Source organism: Barbatula barbatula, assembly GCF_947034865.1.
Source record: "Barbatula barbatula genome assembly, chromosome: 12".
Lineage (NCBI taxonomy): Eukaryota > Metazoa > Chordata > Actinopteri > Cypriniformes > Nemacheilidae > Barbatula > Barbatula barbatula.
In genome coordinates, this window is record NC_136775.1 from 3,601,538 (window position 1) to 3,625,391 (window position 23,854).

Genomic DNA, 23,854 nt, shown 5'->3' on the forward strand with positions numbered 1-23,854 from the left:
CGTCTGCTAAGCAAAATTCTGCAACAACCGAAAAAAATGTACGCAAATGTATTGTAATACATTTATTTACACAGTCGCGTACATTTGAAAAGCTTAACAATCTGTTTAGTTTTCTTTATATACCTATTTACTGTTGTCGTGTTTAAAAATGTTTCAATCATTTTCAATGTCCAATGGCCATTCTGCCCTGTACTATTTCTACCGCTCTCGGCATCCGGATGTACTATGTCACGTGACACACGTGCCGTCGCGTCACGCAAACACATGGTGGACGCTCCAGCTCTAGTCTGGGTTTTTAGTGTTTTTGTGTAAATCGGTGGGATGAAGGTTAAAGTACTTTGCAGAAACCCGGACGATTACGTTCGAGAGACAACCAGAGATATCCAGCGAGGTAGGAAACTATTTAATAACTATATCACGTATTAACTGCGATAGGAAGTAGACTAAATGCAGTGTTATACCCCATCCAGTGCCGAGGAACTATGACCCCAAACTGCACCCGTTTGAGGTGCCCAGGGAGTACACCAGAGCCCTAAATGCCACTAAACTTGAGAGGGTGTTTGCCAAACCCTTTGTGGCTTCATTGGATGGACACAGAGATGGCATCAGCTGCATTGCTAAACACGCCAAAAGCCTTTCAACAGTCTTATCTGGAGCGTGTGATGGAGAGGTATATTGAGGCTTTTATCATGGTATGATCGTCTGAATGTAACATGTTTAGATTCATATTCATATATGAATTTAGAGAGACTGTAGTGCGTTTTTATAATTACCATCCAAGATCAATACACAGTTGAAATACAATGATACAAATATCAACAAGACCTCTATTTTATAGATTAAGGGAATATTTTATAATACATATTAACATTCCAGGATATTATACAATACATTATTTGCATTTTTCCGGCTCTTAATGTCAACGTGGTGTAAAACAATTGATACTATTAAATCTATGTACATGTTTGTTCTTCGTTTTGGTGTTGGGTGTTAATCAATGCGTGTTGTTATTAAAACAATAACATATAAACTATTCAAATTGGGTAACTTGCTCCCCGTTCTTCAAGCTTGTTTCCATCACTTGACATGTATTCATATTTCAGGTGAAAGTGTGGAACCTCCCGAGGCGGGAGTGCGTGAGGACCATCCAGGCTCACGAAGGATTTGTACGAGGAATCTGCTCTCGCTTTTGTGGCACTTCCTTTTTCACGGTAATTTAGTCAAGCCCGTTCCTCTCAGATAAACACAAAGCTGTTTAAAGGTATAGTTCACTCAGAAAATTCTGTCGTCGTTTACTCACCCTCAAGTTGTCCAAACCCGTATACGTTTCGTTGTTCCGCTGAACACAAAGGAAGATCAGTGGACGAATGTCAGTATCCAAAAAGATCTCATCCCTTATTTACTGCCATAGTAAGGGAAATAAATACTATGGGAGTTAATGTAGGATGAGATCGGTTTGGTTACTGACATTCTTTCTTATATCTTCCTTTGTGTTCAGCTGAACAACAAAGTTTATACAGTTATGGAACAATCTGGGTAAATTATGACACAATTTTCATTTTGGGGTGAACTATCCCTTTAGATTTCTGTAATCACTGTTGTGATCATGAAATTCAGTGTCATGAGAAATCATAATGTCATCCACAGGTGGGAGATGACAAGACCATCAAACAATGGAACATGGAACCGCCAGGATACGGCGTGCAGGAGGAACCTATTAACACAATTCTGGGAAAGGTAAAATTTACTCAAATTGTAGAGTTGAGTGATATACATCATCTACAATTATATTTTGTGAATACATCCGTACTTAGAAATGCCTTAAAGGGATAGTTCACCCCCATATTATTTTTCATCAGTTATTTACCTTCATGTGGTTCAAAACCTGTATGTGACTCTTTCTTCTGTGAAACTCAAATGATGATTTCAGAAATGTCCCAGTGGTTTTGTGTCCTTACAATGAATGTCAATGGGGCATAGTGTTGTTGGGGCATCGGTGTTCTTCAACATATCTTCTTTTGGGAAAGTCATACTGGTTTGGAATGACATGAGGGGCAGTGAAAATTACCATTTCGTGCAAACTATTCCTTTACATTTTTATATTATTTCCGCTGCGTCGTAACAAAATCAAGATGAATGTTATTATTCAATGCAAAAAGGTAGATCTAATTTTGCCTTTCAATCTTGACACTTTTATATTGAATGGAATTCAGTATTCAAGATGTTTCTCTATTTCGCCTGGAAAAATCATTGTGAATACAGTGAAAAATAAATCACTCGGGCCCTAACAGAATGTAACCTGTGTTCACCTGCGTTTAAATTACCATTCACTTTACTTAAAGACATTAAAAGACACATATTGAAAATAATAATTTTGTACATGTTGAATAAAAGCCTGTAACATTCACAAAGGTTCAGTAGTCTGTATGAGTGTCTTTTAACAAATAATGACTCTGTCCTGCAGGCTGTGGTCACAGGTGTTGACCATCACCAGAGGGAGGCGATGTTTGCCACATGTGGCCAGACAGTGGATATTTATGATGAGCAGAGAAGCAGCCCTATCCGGTCCTTCAGCTGGGGTGTGGACAGCTTCAGCTGCGTCCGATACAACCCAGTGGAGGTGAGATTGAATCACATAGCAGGAAGACGATTTAATCTAAAGTAACATATATGGTGCTTTTTACAAGACACGTGTATACACAAGTTTGCATTAAAATGTCCTGCACATCCAAACCTTATCCAGTTTAGCTTTGAAGAAAACATTGAATTGGTGTGTTGTTTAAATATCAGTATTGTTAAACAAAAAAAAACTGTTACCCTCCTCAGACAGACCTACTCGCCAGCTGTGCATCAGACAGAAGTGTCGTCTTATATGACATGAGAGAATCAACACCACTCAGAAAGGTGTGTGTGTGTGATTTATATTTTCGCATACATGGATAAATGACAGATTCGTGGTGTTTGCTGTACCGCTGTATTGAAGTCACGCCTTATTTTAGGTCGTCATGCAATTGAGAAGCAACACACTTTGCTGGAACCCAATGGAAGCGTATTATTTCACCTGCTCCAACGAGGACTCCAAGTAAATTTATTTAAATGCAACTAAGTTTTATTTTACTGTCTTGCAACTGTTAATCTCTCCGTTTATCTCTCACAGTCTCTATACTTATGACATGAGATATCTGAAATGTCCTGTGACTGTGCACGTGGATCACGTTTCCGCCGTTCTGGATGTGGATTATTCGCCCACAGGAAGAGAGTTTGTATCGGCCAGCTTCGACAAAACCATTCGCATCTTTCCGAAGGACAAAGGTCGCAGCAGGTGAATCCCTTCCTGATGGTGTCAGTGCAATTTATAATGAATACATTTAGGGTATAACTAATCTGTGTTCTGCAAATGAGTCGGAAAAGATGCAGAAGAACTGATTTGGTTACATGTACGATACAGTTGAACGGCAAGGGTAAAAAAAAAAGCATACAAAGTTTTTTTCCTGAAAAATGTATGGCAATGAATTATACACAATAACTGAAAAATGAGCACCAAGAAAGTAAATTAAAATTGTTATTATATTGTAATTCTTTAGGGAGGTGTACCACACCAAACGCATGCAGCACGTCATTTGCGTGAAATGGTCGGCTGACAACAAATACGTCCTGAGCGGCTCGGATGAAATGAACATCCGGCTGTGGAAGGCCAACGCATCGGAGAAGCTCGGAGTGGTGAGAGTCTCTATGAGTCATACCTGTATTTAAAAGTGTTTCATAAACTTCAGCATCCGACCAGTAAGCACTTAAAATAATTTCACTCACAAATCACTTTCATTAAGTGCCTGTATGGCATTATTGCCACCGTCTGAAACCTGGCCAGGAAAAAGGCATCGCGGTTTTATGTAATTTGTCAAAGCACAGCAATATGCTTTTACAGCCCTTGTAATAGATTGCCCTAAACTGCTTTTTACTATATTTCATAATGAGGAGCTTCCTGGGAAATCCTTAGATGTTTTTTTTAAACTAAGGCAAAACTGTATGTAGTCCTTGCTAAAAGCAAAAGTAGTCTTTGTTTTTTTTTGACTGTTACTATTTATTTCATTATTTATATATTGGACTGAAAGATTAGCTAAAATATGATACATTTTGTATATCATGCATGTATTTGGTTGAACAGCCATTAAGGGAAGCAGTTAAATGCTATAAAATATGAAATATGGCCTCTTCAAGTAAATCCAGTGTGTAAATGCACGTTGAAGCGCGGCTTGTTCTGCTGAGACTGAGGTTGGTTCCGCTCCAGGTGAAAGGTACTTTCTCGATCGTCTTGTATCTGCTCCAGGCAGACCATCAGATTCCCTCGTGCACTTCAGCCCTGGCAGACTATTGGCATTCACTGATCTGGAAGAGAGAGAAATTTATTTTGATCCTTTTCACTTAAAGAGATCAGACACTCAGTGCAGCTATCAGCGGTTTGAATCAGCCAATCACTTAAAGCCGGACAAATAATGAAGACATTAAACTATCAAGCGCATGAGGGTATTTCATTAACAGAACAGATGCTGAATCAAGAGCCGGCGGGTTTTTTGACTCGTAGAGAGTCCCAGATTGACAGGTTTTTTTTCTGTCTGATCTGATCGCATTTCACCATGAAAGAGGTTCTCGGAGATAATTCTTTCATATTTTGTCATATGCATATAAATATATGAAGAAAAATATGATTTGCTTTACAATTCTATATGCAGTATTCTATAAAATAAAGTTAGTAAAATCATCGTTATATTCAAATATGTAGGAGCTGTAGCTCATTGGTTAGTGCTCCAGACATATACATGTGAGATGTTGGCTCACAGGGACACAGGTTTGAGTCCTACCCAGGTCATGTCCCGATTCTACACTTCTTCTCTCACCCTCATGCTCCTGTCTGCATTCACTATCCTATATATACAAATAAAGACCAAAAGCCCCCCAACTAATAATAATAATAATGATTTCAAATATATAACCAACAAACATGTTTCGCATTCAGCCTAAAACTTTGACAATACATGATTTTTTAAAAGTAAAACAATACATGCATATCTCACTGGTTTGTGATATTTCCAGAATTATTATATATCTTGCAGTCCACTTAAGTTATTTAGTGTTTTTTTCACCATCTGTAGTTATTAGGCTTTGCGTGCCCATTTTTCACCCTCTTTTAAACCTCTTCTGTTAAATGGCATGCTACTGCATTGCACTGGTTTGTTTCTTGTTTCTTTCTTAAATTAAGGCTCTGAATGCCTAAGAACATCCTTGCAGTCTCTCTTGAGGTTTTTGGTGTTTAAAAACATCTTGTCTATGGTATTGTGGGATTCTATTAAAAAAACGTAGAGTCACGTTTGCGCTGAGACTTTTCTTGCTTACATGAACACCAAACATCAAGAAATTTGTAAGGAAGAGTTAACAGGCCTTCTGCTTCTCATCCCGAGTGCCCTGATGGCATCAGCAGCTATTAGATTGCCTTAAACAAATTGAATTGGAGAAAATCATTGCTTTTAATTAGAATAAAAGCCCTCAGAGGGGTGTGGAGCTGTAGCCCGCGGGCCACAGGCATTTTATGACTGCAAGAGACAAATGAGGGTGCGTCTTGTGTGTTTAAAAGCAAAGCTTTATTCTTATGCAAGGTCCATATGTTGATTTCCGAATTAAATGTGTGATCAAATAACTTGATTCTTAAGAAATGTATGTGTTTGCGTGGTTGTTTGAAACTCTGGCTTGTTTGATTGAAGCTCAAAGCGCAAACTCTTTAGGAATCAACTTATTTGCTTCCAATAAAACAAGCACTGTGTGTCGGTTATTACAATATATAGAATGTAAGATCTTGACACAAGTCTCATTCTTCACAGATGTCTTCCCGGGAAAAAACAGCCGCAAACTACAACAAAAAGTTGATGGAGAAATTTCAGCACCATCCGCAGGTCAAGCGCATTGCCCGTCATCGCCACGTGCCCAGAGACGTCCTAAAGCAGAAGAGACAACAGACGGAGATGAAAGAAGCAAGACGCAGGAAGTGAGTGGTGCTTTCAGGAAAATTTTGTCAAACAAACTTTAATCAACATGTTGAGAGAACTGTTTTCAAAGAATAGGTCCCAAAAAATTTAACTTGTAATAATTGTAGTATATACTTTGAATCTACTCTTTCACTTTGGATGAAAGCATCTGTCAAATTTGTAAATCTAAAACTCCGCTATTGCTCAAATAGTCACCGCTTAAATTCACAATGGTGTGAATTTAGGAGGGGACTATCTGAGCAAAAGTCAACTGCACAATGGGGAGAAAGGGTTTTAACATCAAAACATTACACAGATGTCAATCTCACTGTATTTTTGCCCTTTGGCCTTATTGAAATGGAGGAAAGGAAATGAATCCTTGTTTGAGTTCAGTCGTCATTCTGATTGTTTGCGCTTCTCTCTTTGTGTGTTTTTAGGGAACAAAATGTGCGCAAACACAGCAAGCCTGGATCGGTTCCCTTGGTGCCAGAAAAGGAGAAACATGTGGTGGCTGTAGTGGAATAAAAGATGGTTTAAAGAGGTGGTATCAAAGGAAATGTGTCAGTGGTCCATACCGATGTATTTCAGCCTTGTCCTCTCTTTTAGTAAAGTACCAAGACATTTTGTTATGCATATGAACTTTCAGTATACTGCAGCTGTCATGTACCCGCATTTAAGTTTGATGCATACAAGCTATGTTTGGTGACGTTTATAAAATATTTTTACATGTACAAATATGAACATGGATGTTGTACTAGTATTTTTTCTTTGGGTAAGTATGATCAATATAAACACATGTTAGGCATCAAATCAAAACCTTTATTTACTTATCAAAAAAAGTACAGAAAAATGTAAAAGATTCCCTTTACTGGTCATCGCCCTTGCTTCGTCGTGTCGATGCTGCAAGATGTTTTTTTTAACATTTGTCACTAGTTTAAGGCAAGCCATTGTTTGGCTGTTAATCCTGTAAACGTTTTATCTCTGCAGTGAGAAATAAGCCTTTATTTACCTCTTATGCCCGTAATCCAATCATCTCAATCTGATCTCCTTTAAAACTCAGGATGTGCATCCTGAAGATTCCGAGGGAAGTACACCACGTGTTAAATTTGTAGGACTATTCAGCTGACGTTTGAAGAAATTTAAATTTTGTCTTTCTTAAAATTGTACAATACACAAAATGACAAACGTGCGTTTAAAGTAGATTAATTTGCAAGTTACTGAACAGAGACAAGATTTGGGATTTTCACAGCAGTGTTTACATTGATGTAAAATTAAATGTGTTGTCTAATAGGCCTACTACCAACTTGTATACATTATTAATATAATTATGTGGTCATAAATGGTGTTTAATGTATATTATTGTATAATACCAGATCAGACTGTATAAGTGAAGTAACATTGAGATCTACATGAACAAGTGGGTGGTTTAATTAGCAGTTTTCAGTTCAACACTGCATCATTTCATTAAAGATTGAATTAAATTGATGCAATATTGATTTACCTTTGTCGATGGCAAACGGCCCCGTTCAGGTTATTTTTAGGCTTTATTACTGATCCTTTTTAAATGCAAATTCCAGTCCACTTTTTCACATTGTTCCCAGACTGGCTGTCAATGAAATTGCGAGTCCTACTATTGCAAAGGTTTTCGTGAATATTAATCGAGGCGTAATGACGTTGCGCCGACAACTCCCTATAGAATGTTAATCAGGCAATGATGACATTGAGGTTTCCGTGCAATGAGCACGGTATGCTCATTAATATTAATCACAATGCGTCCCTAATAGCCAATAGTAGATGAGTTCTTCTGATGACGTTCAGTACTCGCCCTTCATCGGCAAAGGTTTTCTCATGAATATTAAGTAAGCCAATATGACGTTGCGTCGTTGTCTTCCTATGACCGCGGACGCCATTATGAATATTTACAGTCGGCCCTTTGATGTAGTAGGATTCGAAAAACTCGCCTTCCGACCGGGCGGCTTCGCTCCGCCCCCACTCTTCCAATTGGGATTCTGTATCCCTGCATCCATTTTTGTGTATTTAAGATATCCCAAAGAATTAACAAACCTGGAGGAAACCGAGAAGTGCGGAGGCACTCGACACGGGAACAAACGAGGTGGATTCGCCGTCTATAATATGAGATGCAAGAGAACTTTCCGAGGACGATGACAGCGATGGGTTAGATAGGATTGTACACGATGATGGCAAAATAAAAGGCAAGAGGCTCTTTCATCTCACCACAGACATCTGGAGTAACGTCGCGTGGAGGAAATGTGCTGTTTTATCCATAATATATCGCCTTTTTTACCGTTATGATGAAGAAGAGAAATCTGTACAGGATTAGATGAATATCTATAGCTATTGCTTTAAATGGACCGGCGGTATTCATTGTCCTATATCTTGACGAATCCCTTAATGCAGAACACCTCGATTATATAGACTAGAGTTTACATTGTACCAGTATAATAACCAGTTATTTTCATCACACGAGCTATCTCAGTGTAAAACAGCACAATGGCCCCGATCCTCGTCTGAGAGACGGTGCGGTGGGATTTGGCTTTTGAATCTTAAGCAAACAAAAGCCCATGCTCATTGATCAAACAAGGCGTTGTATTCATCACAGAATATGTCTGATTATTGATCTCCTTCAGCATTAGTGTGTAAAGATGTCTGCTCCAGTTGGGACCCGCAGCGGGCCTGTCCTGCCGGAGATGCCCGACCTGAGCCACCTCACCGAGGAGGAGAGAAAGATCATCCTCGGTGTCATGGACCGGCAAAAGAAAGAAGAGGAAAAGGAGCAGTCCATGCTGAAGTAAGCGCATTGTGGGGTCGTTTATAAAATGCAAATAGCGTTGGTTTTAAGGATGGGGTCTTTGATTGAGGGAAAACTTGAATGAGATTGGCGTGAAATATTCTTGGATGTGTGCATTGGTTTTTGGCGTGGAGAGCGATCAAAGGCGTGTGCTGAGGTTTTAATGACGATTACCTGATGGTGGGAAGCTGGGGAAATCACGTTTGTATTATTTAATGAGTGACAGTGGGTGCTTTTTCATATTGAGATCAGGCCCGTTTTACCCTCTTGGCTTCAGATTGTGTTGGCAGCGGACGCCATTTTCGCCTTTATTACAACGCACACTTCATAATAACAACTTGGAGTGTAAGAGAGCGTTTTCCACTTTAATCGATATGAATATCTGATGTTGTTTTGACCTGAGCATTGAAGCTGCGGCGCCAGCGGTTTCAGCACCACGGCGCTGTCCACTGAGCGCCTTACAAACCCATTGAACGGCGTTCTGGAAGAGGACTGACTGTTCTAAATTGACAGCTTAACATCGTTTACAGTGTTATTTCATAATTTTGTAAGTACTATGGTATCATGATGACACATTCAACTGTAAAATATACAGGAATGTGGACTAGCCTCTTTCTATTTTCAAAAATAGGTCTGCAGACGGTTTTATCACTTATCAATGCAGAATGCTTGATAGTTATTTAATAGTTAATAAATATAGAATATACATAATCCTATAGGTTTTAGAATGCTTTATGTTTATATTGTTTTACAAATTTGGTTAACCTTCTATACAGCATTTTAAGGGTATACCATTTTTTCTAAAACATCACAAATCTACATAATGTTATAGGACGCATATTTTTGGGATATCGTGAGACTTTCTATTTTTAAGTCAACCTTTTACATCATTTTCAAGACCCAAAGGCCAGTCAAGGTGCATTGAAACAATTCAACCCGGGCTTCATTCAGAAGAGCACTGGCCGTTCTATTAGAAACTACGAGAAACTGTGTGTCGCCTTTGACTCCATCATGTTTTTTTGTGCGAGGGCGTGGAGGCAGGGTTGTATTATTAGGTAAATATTACCACTGCGGCGTGGAAATGGATCTGAATTCGTGCAATAAGCGAAGTAAACATGAGTCACAAACGTAAAGCTGACTGCCACCTCAATGTGTATGTGTTAGGTGAGTCATGGGAACCCTCCCTCTTAAACACACACTTCTACCATTCATAGTTTGCACGCGGCGAACGATAGAGAACGAGATAATGTTAGCCAGTCTAGTGGTGATGTCATGAGGGATGGTTATAGTCGGTTACCGGCAGTGTGGACAATGTCACGAGGCCGTTTTAGTGTGTAGTGTGCAAATGGCCGGTGTAGAGTTACACAACAACAAAGTGGCTTATTGGCTTCTGACTGTTACTTATACTGAATAGTGAGTGTGCAGTATTTCTAACTGTGGCCTACATTCTTCTGGTTGGTCTACTACGACAACCCTTGTTTTTTATGTACAGGGCTCATATTTCATTGTGTATTTTAGGGACCACGTATATTTTATGGACCACCTGATTTTCATTAGAGAATCCTTCTTTACATGCAGATGCCCCCGTTATGATTTTGCTTTCTTCCTTGGAATTAAACAACAGATAAGGAATTGTGCTTATTTATGGGATGTGTTTTTGTGCCATGACATTTAGACCTGGGGGTTTTGAGGTAAAGCACAGTCAAAACAAGGTCAAACTAGGACTGGTTTTGATAGGTGCCCAGGCAAAAGCCATCACAATGCTATGCCATTGTGGGTGCTTCCCAAGACTTTGTTATGTGGGTATCAAGGCGTTCCTTTTTAACAGCACACCTTTCTTAACAAATCACAGGATTTGAGGTATTATTCGTGTCAAGCTGGATGGATTTCAATGCAAAGTTTATAGATTAAAAGTTAGGATTGTTTGGTGTTTGCATCATATTATATTTGATCATTCACGTGACAGGCTTGTAAAGGATGTGCTACAGTAGATCTTCTCTTCTGCTCCGTCTGGTCAAAGTAGTGATGGAGAACAAGCAGGTTAATTGGTTGACTGGTCGCTAATGAGATTTTTAGCTCTGGTTGTTTCACCATAAATCTCAGCGTAACCATGGGAGCCAGGGTATGGAACGCTCCTCTTGAAAGGAATGGTTTTTGAAGACTCGCATTCATTTATATGCAAACGTAGACGCACAACAGTGGCCGTAAGCCAGCTCTGGGAATCCTGGGAGAATGAGGAATGGATAAAGCCCAGTATAGGAGTGTTTGCCAACTTCCTGTCATCTCACTGGAAGAGACACAAAAACTGAAACAAATCCAAAGAGAGAGTGAGAGAGGAAGAGGTTTAGCAGCTGAAAGACAGAGAGGGCCGAGGGAGGTGCTTATGGAATATAAAAGAGAGACAAAGAGTGAGAGACAGTTTTTTGAGATGAGGTTTTGATCATAAGTGTGCAAAGTCTTCTATCTATTATACTCTATGTGCTTACAGTTTGAGAAGGAATAGATTTGTACTTTTTGAAAATGTGAAAACATGCCACCACAATGTTAGGATGTTGTGGATGGTTGCTGCAGCATTGCTAGGTTGTTGCTTGACTTTTTGTAAGTTGTTGATGCAGGTGAATAAACATTTTTTTGAACGTTTTTGTTCGTAAAAGGTAATAGCACTCAGTCTTGCATAACCAGATGTCTGTCTTGTGGACTGATTTACATTCCAGACAAAGTTTTATATTTGGCTTTATAATGGTTTCTGATCGGTCAAAGATGCAGTCTGATGCCCTGATGACACACATAGACCTCACCATTGTGACCCACACATTGTAAGCTGTTCATTCAGAAATGTATTACCACGATAAACTGTCCTCAAATTCGTCTGTGCATGCCAGACGTCTGGAGGACCACTACGATCATAGTACAACACAATAAACTCTAGACGGGGCACACACGCATTGCATTCCCAATTTTCCTCGTAAAATAACCTTTGTCAGTTCCCCTTCCCCCACATCTCGGCCACCCAACAGTGAGAAAGAGCCCACACAGCAGAACACACGCCAAATGGCTCCATCATGTTCAATCACGTCTTCCATCTGCTCATAGGTTGGTTTGGTAATTTAGATGGTTGGACAAAAGTGATGTGTGTTTGTGTGTGCTCCTCTGAGTTACCTCTGCCCTATTCTCCTTTCAACTCATCTTCCATTGACTCGCTGGCTGTGACTCGTTGTGTCACCTGGCACTTGCCTTGCTCTTGTTTCTACCTCTTACTCTTATTTCCTCTCACAACTCTGATGTAACCCACTCCTCTCTCGTTGTCCATGTAATTTTTACTTAGTCATTCATTAGATTGATATAGTGGTGTACATTTTAAGTGGTGCATGAATGTTAAGTAGAGTATGTGAGTTTTCTGTATACATTTCGTTTAACACGTTTTTAACCACAGTTTTTCGCCCCCCATGGACAACCATAGTAGGACAGAATACAATGTTAGTCAAAGTGCCCCAGAACTGTTTGCTGTCCAACGTTCAAAATGTATTCTTTTGTGACCAACAGAATAAAAAAATTATAAAGTATTTTTTCCTACTATGGTAGTCAACGAGGAGCAAGATCTGTTTGGTTACAAGCGTTCTTACAAATATCTTTCTGTGTTCATCCAAAAAACAAATGTATACAGATTTGGAACAACTCGACTGTAATTGAAGGATGCATTTTCATTTTTGGATGAAGTATCCCTGTAAACTGGATTAGCAACACTTACAACCATGAGCATTTTCGTGATTACTGACATCTTTTGCAAAAAAAGAATTATGTGTATAATAGGGTCATGTGGTCACCATCACAGATATATAAATAGGCCTATATTCCACAATAGCAGCTTTTATATAGGTCGCTATACGAACTGTAGGTCGGCCACCATATTGCTGTAGCCAAGTCTCCATTTTTCCAGTAAAAAGTGATGGTTCACCCAATATTAAAATTTTGTAATCACTTATACACCCTCTTGTTATTTCAAACCTGTATGACATTCTGTCTTATGTAGAACACAAACGAAGATATTTTAAAGAAAGTTGTAAACCAATGTAGTTAATGGATTGAATTTTTCCTATATATATTTTGTGTTCTTAAAATGACAAGAAGGTGAGTAAATGATGACAGAATTTTCATTGTTGGGTGACCAGTCACTTTTTTAACTGTTGCCATGGATTGTTTTGCTGCCAGTAAAAGTATCAGCTGTTAATAATGAGAAAATATCTCAACGATTTAAGAGGATTTTTTATGTCAGTAAAGTTCATATCATATATTATCTTTCTAAACGGGCGCGCTTTGTTTTTTCGCTAACTTTCCGCCTTCTCGGGGGTTTTTCACCAGCAATCTCGTAAAGCGGAAGAAGCACACGAAGGAGGTTCACAACCGCCGAACTTAAAAAAAATAAGGAGAAATGCGGAAAACTTTGTTATCAAGTCTCGGAAAAAGCTGATAAACGTTGTTCAAAACAACAGGAGGAAGACTTTGTTATCAAGTAATTTGATCATCAAATTGTAAGTTATTTATGATTTATAAGGCCGCCGTGCATCAATTTATTCTGGTTGCTGATGTGAGCTTAATTTGAGACGAGTGATTTTGACTGGTCTTAAATGTAACATGTCGGGCATATTTGCTGTTAATCTGCATGACAGCGACATTTTATCAGATAAATGGTAAATTTACTACGTTCAGTTCCATACGTTTAGTTCACTGTGAGGTTACCAGTTTAATATTACGATTTATTGTAATCACTGGTTATTCGCTGGTGAATCTCTGTTTACTGCCTGCTAGTGTAGGTTTTCTTTTGCTGAGAACACCCTCATGAGTTGTTTCTTTTTAAACTGTTATTGTGTATGTTTGTCTGTGTTGGTTTTATGATCGAACTGGGAGGCAGTGTCGGTCATGGGTGTGTGCAACCTAGTCCATTATTCTATTTATGAGCACATACACGCGACTTGTAACTATTTGTATTGCTTGTTATTTTGGTGATAACTGTCTTGCTGTGCTGTTCGGCTTGCTGCGTTTCAAGTCTGGAGTAGCATTGTAAATGTATCATGGGGTAAGTGCGATGGTATAAGGATGTATGCAGACTTCTATAGGAAAGCACAGCGAGGTAAAATAAGGTTTAGTGTGTGGGTTTGGGAGGTTCGGTTGCGCATGCGCAGAGGGCCAAGGCTCAAATCTCACAGTTCACCACTGGATCCAATATGGCGGACGTCTGGAGCAATCGAGTGTGGCATCTATTTAATTACGTCTATGTATTTTTTACTATTCGAACCAAACCAACTATGAAGAACCAAGATATGGTGCTATATAGCACTAAAAGTGGTTCTTTGCTCATAATCATAGGGGAACCACATTTAGTGTAGTTTACGGTTTTAAATGGATAGTTCACCCAAAATTCTGTCATGAATTACCCTCAAGTTGTTCCAAACCTGTATAGAAGTATTTGTTCTAATGAACACAAAGAAATACATTTGGAAGAATGTTAGCAACTGAGATTTCTGGGGGAACATTGACTACCATAGCAGAAAGAAGTATCGTATCATTTATTTTTCTTTTGAACACAAAAAAAACATTTTGAAGGATTTAGGAAAATAAACAGTTCTGGGAACAACTTGAGGATGAGTAATTCATGACAGAATGAACTATTAATACGCTATACGTTTTACCTAGTATTTTATACCGAAGACGGCACAATTGTATGCTTTACTTTATTTGCATTAGATCCTACCACAGAGTCATCAATTCATTAGTCAAATGAATAAAAACAGAATAAATGACCTCAAACTATCACGCTGTGATACGCAGTGTGTGAGTAAACCGGACCGCAGCCAGTTTCCTGTGCAGCAGAAGCGCTCAGCGTGAGTGTCGTACAGAGAGCAGTACGTCATAACGCTGAGCAACCCATCACTCCTGCCGTATACTGCTGCCGTGCTATTGCATAAGACTGACCCAGCATGCTGAGAAACGCACAGAGAGAACACACCGATCGCTTTGTAGCATAAAGAGTTGTGCTGGCACAAGTAAAATTTCCCGCTTGATGTTTCATAGTTTGTTTTACATTTATAGACGTGTAATCTCTCAGTGTTGTTTGTGGGGACACAACTTTATGATAGAGAAACGACTGATGCTAAAGTTAACGTTCAAAGGGATAGTTCGCACGAGAATTTTAATTTATTACTCACCCTCGTGATCTTCCAAACTTGTCTGACTTTTGTTTTCCGGGGAACACCGCAGGAAGTAGTGTGGGTTTTTTTTCCACACAAGAGTTAATGGGACTCATAAAATGATAAAGTAATAGTGAAGACTAAACATCAGTCATAAAAAGTCATGGGTTTGGAAGTAACAACATAGGGTTGATTCATTTATTTGTTGGACAGGTTGGGGGTCTCTTTTGTTTGTTTTTCCAAGCTAATATGTTTCACTCCTGAATGTTGTAATCAACATTTATTGTTCTTGAAGTAATATCCTGCTTCACAGGGGGATACATTAGATTATTGAAGTAAAACGACAAATAGGGGTTGATGTTGACTTTAAGTGTTGTGGTGTTCTGGCTAATCTTGTATCAACAGAAGTAGGGCTGTCGAACAGTTAATTGCGATTAATCGCATCCAAAATAAAAGTTTGTGCTTACAAAATATATGTCTTGGCACTGTGCATGTTAATTTTGTATTTATATACACATGCACATGCACATACAGTACATGTATACTGTATATATTTAAGGAAATATTTACATGGTTTCATTTATATTTGCCAATAATTAAAATGATATATAACAATTTATTCATCTTTATCATTTTCTTAATTAAATGCATGTATGTGTTTATAAATATAGAATGTATATGCACAGTAAAGAATGTATATGTACACAGTTAAGAATGTATATGCACAGTTAACAAAAAACGTTCATTCTGGATGCGATTAATCACGATTAATTCTTCGACAGCCCTTAACAGAAAGATATTTTAGTGTTAAGGGACTGAGTGTTGGGCCGTTGACTTGGGTCAGAAATGCAAGAGTATGACCGGGATCGGTTCACCTGAAGCTGATTGCATGCAAATCCTAAAGAGCTTTTTGTTATTCATGGATGACTATAAATAGCTTGACTGAAGTCTCTTTTCTCCGGCAGGGTAGAAGAACTGACAGGTTGGTCACATTGCACTGGGCATGTCATAGGCCTATATACAGACTCTTTCCAACTTTGCATTTGATGGGTGTTTCGGAGATGTTTTAACCGTAGTACCTAAGGTCCTCCGATACCCAACAATAGATTAGCATCTCTGGGAACACTTTACTTTAAGCCTTTATGTATAATTCATTATAAAGGGTTATTAAAGGATATAATGCATTATAATTGTTCATAATGTGTGCCATAAGTAATACGTTAAATGTCATTTTAATTCTGCCCTATTATAAGGTGCATTACAAGGCCAAAATGAATACATTAGAACTACATTTTATAATGCATTATACATATATGCTTTAAGTAGTGTTACCGCATCTTTTGAAAATTCCTGGACAGACAGAGCTCTGGCTTCCAGCTCATCCGGTTAAAGTTTAGATTTGGTCTTTATGAAATAATGGTCCATGTTAAGTTGAGCTCTTTGTACATTATCTGTTACATCCTGTCTATTACTACAAAAGCACAAATATTTAATGGTATCGAACAGCCATTCGGTTTACATTTATAGATGTATAGGTTAGACTACTGTGATATCATTTACATTATTCATTTAGCAGAGACGATTTAGTCGATAATCCGTAACTAATTTCATCTGTTGAAAATTATTCCCACAGGACATGCAAATCTAAAATGATATCTCAATAGTTTCTTCAGGAAAACAATTGCAAAAAGAAATTGTCAGAATTTGCCATTCCAAATCCTAGCTTCTGTATATAGCTTCCAGGTATAGCTTTTAATCTTGTTTTGAAAAAAAAATTGTATATTAAATATATAGCTGCATTTTTCAGATTTTAATACTTACTATTTATAGGTATGTGTTTGGGTAAAATTATCATTTTTGTTTCATTCTGTGAACAATATTTTTACCAAATTCAAATAAAAAACGTTTCTATTTGCATTTATTTGCAGAAAATGATTACTGGTGAAACAGGTGAAAATAACGGAAAATATGCTCTGTATTTTTTCACACCCCAAATACTGCAAAGAAAACAAGTCAATAGTGACTTCTAAGCAATACAACAGTAATATTTCTACATGCATTTAGGAAAATAAAAAATAGTTTTGATAACCTTGATTTTTATCACAGTTTTCATGTGTCTTGTCATGCTGTCAGACTTGTTGGATGACTGAGGTTTGATTTGTTGAAATTCAACAAACACTGGACTGTAATAGACACAATACATCTAAGAAATGCTGATTTGAAATGAAAATTTGGAATGGTCCCTTACTTTATTTACGCGGCTGTACAGTATATGAATGTCATGAAGCCATCTGATCGAAGAGGCAAGCTGTCGTGTTTACAGCGATTGATATAAGAATTCATCACGATCGACTAAACGCTTAACTCTTAAAAGTATGTGACGTTCATGGCATAAATTTATAATCATTTAACTTTTGACACATTCGTGAATGTACACCGGTCTGTTACTGCAGGGACATTTCCACGCCTCTAAACATGACACGGCACAAAACGATACGTGATTGGTTGCTAAATGCTTAAAGAAATGTAAAAAACCGAATGAATGGAATCCTGTATTTTACTGTAACATCTGTTGTGTTTCTGGATAGAAGTCTTAATTGTTTGAATGACTACGAACCTCCAAGACTGTACGATCAAGCAGATAGCTGTCGATAAGGAGAAGCAGTTACTGCAAGCCATTAGATATCCCACTCTCGCTGGGGAATCATTTTGTATCGATGGCTCTTTGGCCATTCAGATGTCAGGCGATAAGGCAGTGCCCTTTTCACACCATGCTTCAGGTCATGTGCCCGATCGGACCATTTAAAGTTGTGCTCCCGGCCCATTGTTTCCATGGTTTCTGCTCTGTTGGCTCATTCCTGCTGTTAGTTTGTTTTACTCCAGTGATTTTGTTTTTGTGAGTACGTCTCATCCGCTTGATTGATGGGAGAATAGGATGAATGCTGATTGGTGCATATTGTGATGAAAGGGAATCAAAAGGATGCTATTGTAAAGGGTATTGTTCTTGCGTAACCCTCGCTCCCATGAGAGAATGCTTTAATGGAATCAGCAGAACTCCACCGATCTTTATGGGCTTATTCATTGTGCGGTGATGTAGTACATTGGCCTGCTGTGCTTGAATTTTGTCTGTTGGGGTACAGTCTGGTCCAGTTTACCGCTTATTCTAGCTAAATAAATAGACATGTGCACCATTTAGAGATGTAATTGGTCATTTCGGCCTGCTGTCATTTATAAACCTTCATGGTCTTCTGAATCCCAAATGTTTTTTATTCAAAGGAACACTCAAATGCTCCCATATACTTTAATTGTATATTAAGTTCAAATTAAAAACTAAAATCTGGGGTTCGAACAACATGATGGTACCTATTATTTCGGTGAAGGGTCTTGAATGTCTATTCTTTGGAAAGATTTTCTATGATATCGGGATCATATTTAGGGACCGTGCGACCCACGGTGACCTCATGTGTTATTTTGTGTTTTGTGGCCACATTTGTGTGTGTTTGAACCTTACTGAGCTGTTCTGAAGAGGGACAGGAAAATTGCACTCTTCAGCAATGCTGGGGGTATCCATTTCCGCCCTATTGTTAGTCATGTAGGCTATTATTGTAACATACCCTTAAGAGACTCCTGTACCACCACCCTCACCCCACAGCACAACAATCACATGTGTGTCAGAATGACCCACTAGACCTAAAATAATACAATTTTGGTCTCCAACAACAGTTTTTTCTAAATTGGGATGTATACAGTCAAACCAAAAATTATTCAGACACCAAATATAGATTTTAATAGTTCTTTAATGTAAGTGAGGCTAGCAAAATAAATCTACCCTAAAAATCTGGGACCAAATTATTCAGACACTTCAGACCCTGACCATGCTTACGTGGGTTTTTTTTCTTTAATTACTAATACGCCACAGACTGAACAAAATTAAGCAATGCATTACCGGTAATTGGGCATTATTAGTTTATGAAATCTTCAGTTGTATGTTACATTGGTCTGCATTGCACCCAAAAATGAAAATTCTGTCTTTTACTCGCCCTCCAGTTCCAAATCTTTCTCTGTGTTCATTGGAACAAAGAAACGTATCCAGATTTGGAACAACAGGAGCAGGAGTCAATGATGACATCATTTTTATTTTGGTGCAAACTTTCCCTTTAATTCAGCCCCCCAACATATTGGGGTGTTTAGGGGGCACAAAATAATGCCTTAGTGTCATTACATGACAAAATACCAAAACCAAGGTATTCGTAAGCATGTGATGCTCGACCTCTTCTCAAAATACGTTTCACTTTTGTTTATTTATTTATTGCATGTAAGCCATTTTTAAGCAAATGGTTCCATTTTTGAGTTACTACATTAATAAACCACATTCGTACATTTGGCAGACATTTTATTAAAAGTGACTTACTGTGCATTCAATGTATATTCTTTATCTCTTCCGTGGTTACAATGTATTTATGAAGTTTGAAACATGACTTATAAAGAAAATGAAGCTGGATGGAATTTAGGTACATCTACACAGAGTTGTGACATTTACAAATCTGCAACAATGCATTTACATTACATTTAGTCATTTAGCAGACGCTTTTATCCAAAGCGACTTACAGATGAGGAAACATTGGAAGCAATTATAACAACATAGGCCACAAAATACATACGTGCATCAAACTAGTCCATTAAAGCCTAGCACAGTATAAAAAGCTAAGAATAGTGAACGTTTTTCTTTTTTTTTATTATAAAGAAGGAAAGGGAAGAGAATTAGGAAAAATCAATCAGTGTGCTTAATCAATCAACCATGCCTAATAGTATCGTGCCATGACAGTGTCTTGATGTTGCCATTGACATGCTCATCAGCTTGATTGTTCTGGCTTTAAAGTCGTGTCGTAACATCATTTGACAGATCCAACAGAACGCGCCTTTCAGACGTATGGGGTGGAGCTAAATGTGAGGAGGGATTTAAAGCTGCCACTCAAGGGTGATCCCGGGTCCTCCACGGCCAATGGCGGCTCTCCGAGCCCAAAGAGATTGCATTTGATCCAGATGCCACGGCGGAACTGATGACAGCTGGAATCAAGAGCTCCCCGGTGCTAATCCTCTTTTAAAGGGAAACATGTTCAGGGGAGGCCATCCTGCTGAATGGTCCTAATGAACAGGTGTCTGATGCTATAATGGTGCGGCATGAACCCGGGTGCTATTTCGGGTGTCGCTGTGTGATGGCGAGCTGTAAATGCAGCTTTCGTTTGGCTCAAAAAGAGCCTCCGCAGTCATGTCACACTGTCTCTCTGTCCCGAAACCTTGCGAGCTCCCTACGTAGGCAGATTTTGAGCCATCATGAGCCATCCACGTGATGTTTTTCCAGTAGGTCCGTGGCATTATTAGGCAGCATCTCATGTATCATTGGCAACAAAAGCAATCCCAAAATAGCACTACAACCCTCTACCTTTAACCGTATCCGTGAAACTGTGTGTATGTGTTTATTCAGTAATCTCTCAGATGATGCAGTAGATGTAGGTCATATTGACCTAGGTCTTTTTGGCCCGAGATAACTTCTGTGTACAGGTCGTGCAGTGATTGTGCCACCTGTTATATATCCCACATGCAGAGAAATACACATTCATAAAACTGAACTCGGTGTGGCTGGCAAACATTAAACATTGCCTATTAACTGAATAGAAATCTGAGTGATTGAAATGATTGTTTTAGAACAGACTACATAAGCAGCACAATCTAAACTCACAATTCACTTCAGTGTGAGTTCACTTTCAGTTTTCACATTTGATTCACTTTAAGATGGATTTACTTTTATTTTGGCAACACTACAGTAAAGCTGTATTACATGTTGTCATCAGTTAAAGGTCCAGTGTATGAAATTTAGCTGTGAGGTTGCGAATTGCAACCAACGGCTCACTCCACCCCTCCCTTATGAAGCATTACGGCGGCTGACACAGAACTAAGATGTCTTCACGCTTCGCTTCTTTGCTGAAGGAGATCACTTATTATACCTCATTCTAAGGTCATAATAACATAACATTTCATATGTAACACCTCTAAAGACATAGTTATGTATATTATATTGCATTTCTGTCAATAGATCCTCCAAAAAATGCCACACTGGACATTTACAAACACTGACAAATGTTTTGATTCGCTAAATAAGACTAGGTGTTATAATCCCACTATTTCAGCACACTTAAATTGCCCAATAGGACATTTCCCGCGCCTTATGCATGACGGGCGGCTCTGAGGTTTCAACGTGTTCGTCGGGTAGGCATCCTCTGTGTTTGGGGGATATATGATTATAGAAATACATAGCATATTTATAATTTCCTTTCCTTGCTATTATCAGAGAGACATCTCGTGAGTTGTGTGTCCGATCCCACTTTCATCACATCCATTATCCTGGTCGAAAGATGCCTTTTGGTGAGGTGCTGCCGATAACGTCCTTATGCTATTTGGTTTAATAATTTGTTAATACCACCTAATATATGTTATCAATTTGGCATATTCACATAGAATTGTTTACATTAATTATGTATATTATTTATAATTCATATATTGTGAGTATTAATCTGCACTGTCGCAGTGCATTATGGGATTGCTGTGAAGAAATGAGAATACGATTTGTAGTTTCGTTTCGATTGTTTTTAAGCTCTGGGTTTTTGAGATCAGGGTGAAGGCTGTGTTTTGGATCTGAGAGGAGAGTGTGGGCACTGCCAGCCCTACTGACCAGCACAGACTGGCAGACTGGCAGCTGGAATTGTAGAGTAATTACGCCCCATACAGTCATTCAGCTCTTTGTTATATAACAGGACTTTCCTTCTATGTTCACCTCTGACACGCTCGCTCAGCACAAACATATAAAGTATCTTTCTCTGTAATATGTATGTTTCACAATATACATACAGTTTATGACACACACCGATTCATTGACTCGCTTCATAATATACAGCTGCGGAAAAAGTGATCAGTTATTTTCACCTGTTTCTCAACCTTTCATTATCTGTCAATACATTTTTAGTAGACATTTAGGGCAACTATTGTTTGTATAATATTTATATTGTACACTGAACTCTTTCCCCTTCAATAATCAAAGAACATTTGATTCCTCATGACGTGGTGCTTTTAACCGCCGTGTTCTGATAAAGCTTAGCTCGGGGTCATGGTCTGGGGTCATGTTATAACTTTCATATGCATCACCTGATGTGATGTCATAACCGAGTGTTTCCACTGCGCAGAGGTTTCCATGACAGCCTGACACAACGTCGTGCTGTCCACAGTCAGTGTGAAACAGGGTTACGACACTCAATCTTGCATGTGGTCTCCTATGATTATAAGATATGTCCGCCAACTCATTAAAATGTATAAATAATGCAGTTATTTCACCAACTGTTTGGGAGACTTTGAAATGAATGTGAACTATTGGTCACTCCATGACACGAGTTACTTCAGCATTCTATTCTTCCAACGGACGTCTACGCGAGTGTCGTAACTCTGTTTATCAATGGCTCTGGTGCTGTCCTCATAACATGGCGACTGTCAGGGCTGTTGGACACTTGACCTTAGCCAGTTTCCAATGAGTGGCATCTTATGATGATGAAACTTGAGATAAAAAGAGTGTGTGTGTGAGAGAGAGAGAGAGAGAGAGAGAGAGAGAGAGAGAGAGAGAGAGTGAAGTTTAGTATGCAAGTATATGAATGCGAGTGAGATCTCAGGGTCTGTATGGACCCCCTGCTTCTGGTATGCTTGAAGGGATACTTCACCAAAAATGTTTAATTCTGTTTTATTTACTCACCCTCAGATTGTTCCAAACATGTAGAAATGTATTTGGTCGGCTGAACACACAGAAAGATATCTGGAAGATTGTCAAATCTCACCATGGCAGTAAATGGTGGATCTGACATTCTTCCAAATTTCTTCTTGTGTGTTCAGTAAAACAAAGAAATGGTTACAGATTTTGAACAATCTAAGGGTGATAGAATTTTCCTTTTTGGGTAAATGATCCCTTTGAGGACTCTTGGGTTGTTTAATAAGATCAGTGGATAGTTAAATGAATGTATGAGCTTAATTTGATTAGTTTTACATTTACTTGGGGTTACAAGATAAGCTCAAAAGAAACTTCAATAATACAGTAGCTATGGTTTATGTCTCTTCATACGATAAACAATGCTGGCCATTAGAGGGCACTCTCATACCGGCTTAAAAATGTTTTGGGTATACAAACAGGACAACATTTTTCCATAAAATAATTACAGATTACATAACATGTAATGTAACGGATAACAAAGTGATAGAAAAAATGTGATACCAAAGTGAAATGAAATTCTTTGTCTTGAAGGTATCACTTTCAAACTAAGGTTTTGGTCCGCATGGGAATATATGGGATATAAGGAAATCAAAATGATTGAAACGATATAAATTCATTAAGGTTATTTCTTGGGTATTAAAGGAACGGTTCACCCGAAAATGAAAATTCTGTCTTCATTTTCTCACCCTCAAGTTGTTCCAAATCTGTATAAATGTGTCAATGAACACAGAGACAGATATTTGGGAGAACGCTTGTGACCAAACAGTTCTTGACCTGCATTGACTTTGATAGTAGGAATAATTGCTTAATACATTTCTTTGTTCTGTCGAAAACAAAAGAAGATATTTTGAAGAATGTAGGAAAGCAAACAGTTCTGGGGCACTTTTGACTCCCCTTGTTCACTACGGTAGGGCAAAGAACTGTTTGGTTACAAGCATTCCTCCAAAAACGTTATCTTTTTATGCGTCTGTAAATGATGACAGAATATAAATTTTTGGGTGAACTGTCCCTTCATCACTGCAGCTTCACGGTGTGT

The 23,854-nt window shown here is 38.5% G+C and overlaps 2 protein-coding genes across 2 annotated transcripts in view; both read left to right on the top strand.

Annotated features, from left to right (window-relative positions):
• Positions 1-222: 222 nt before the first annotated feature.
• Positions 223-7,712, top strand: dcaf13 (ddb1 and cul4 associated factor 13). The gene is made up of 11 exons (XM_079469299.1): positions 223-391; positions 471-670; positions 1,104-1,211; positions 1,648-1,737; positions 2,465-2,620; positions 2,827-2,904; positions 3,000-3,082; positions 3,158-3,322; positions 3,585-3,720; positions 5,874-6,037; positions 6,455-7,712. Exons 1-11 carry the CDS (start codon positions 322-324, stop codon positions 6,540-6,542), a joined length of 1,338 nt encoding a protein of 445 aa, XP_079325425.1. The 5' UTR covers positions 223-321; the 3' UTR covers positions 6,543-7,712.
• Positions 7,713-8,680: 968 nt separating this feature from the next.
• Positions 8,681-23,854, top strand: part of rims2a (regulating synaptic membrane exocytosis 2a) — a gene marked incomplete at its 5' end in the record, with an annotated part of 113,104 nt that continues 97,930 nt past the window's right edge. The window contains 1 exon segment of the mRNA XM_079469300.1: positions 8,681-8,826. Within this exon segment, the coding sequence (XP_079325426.1) occupies positions 8,681-8,826 (146 nt within the window).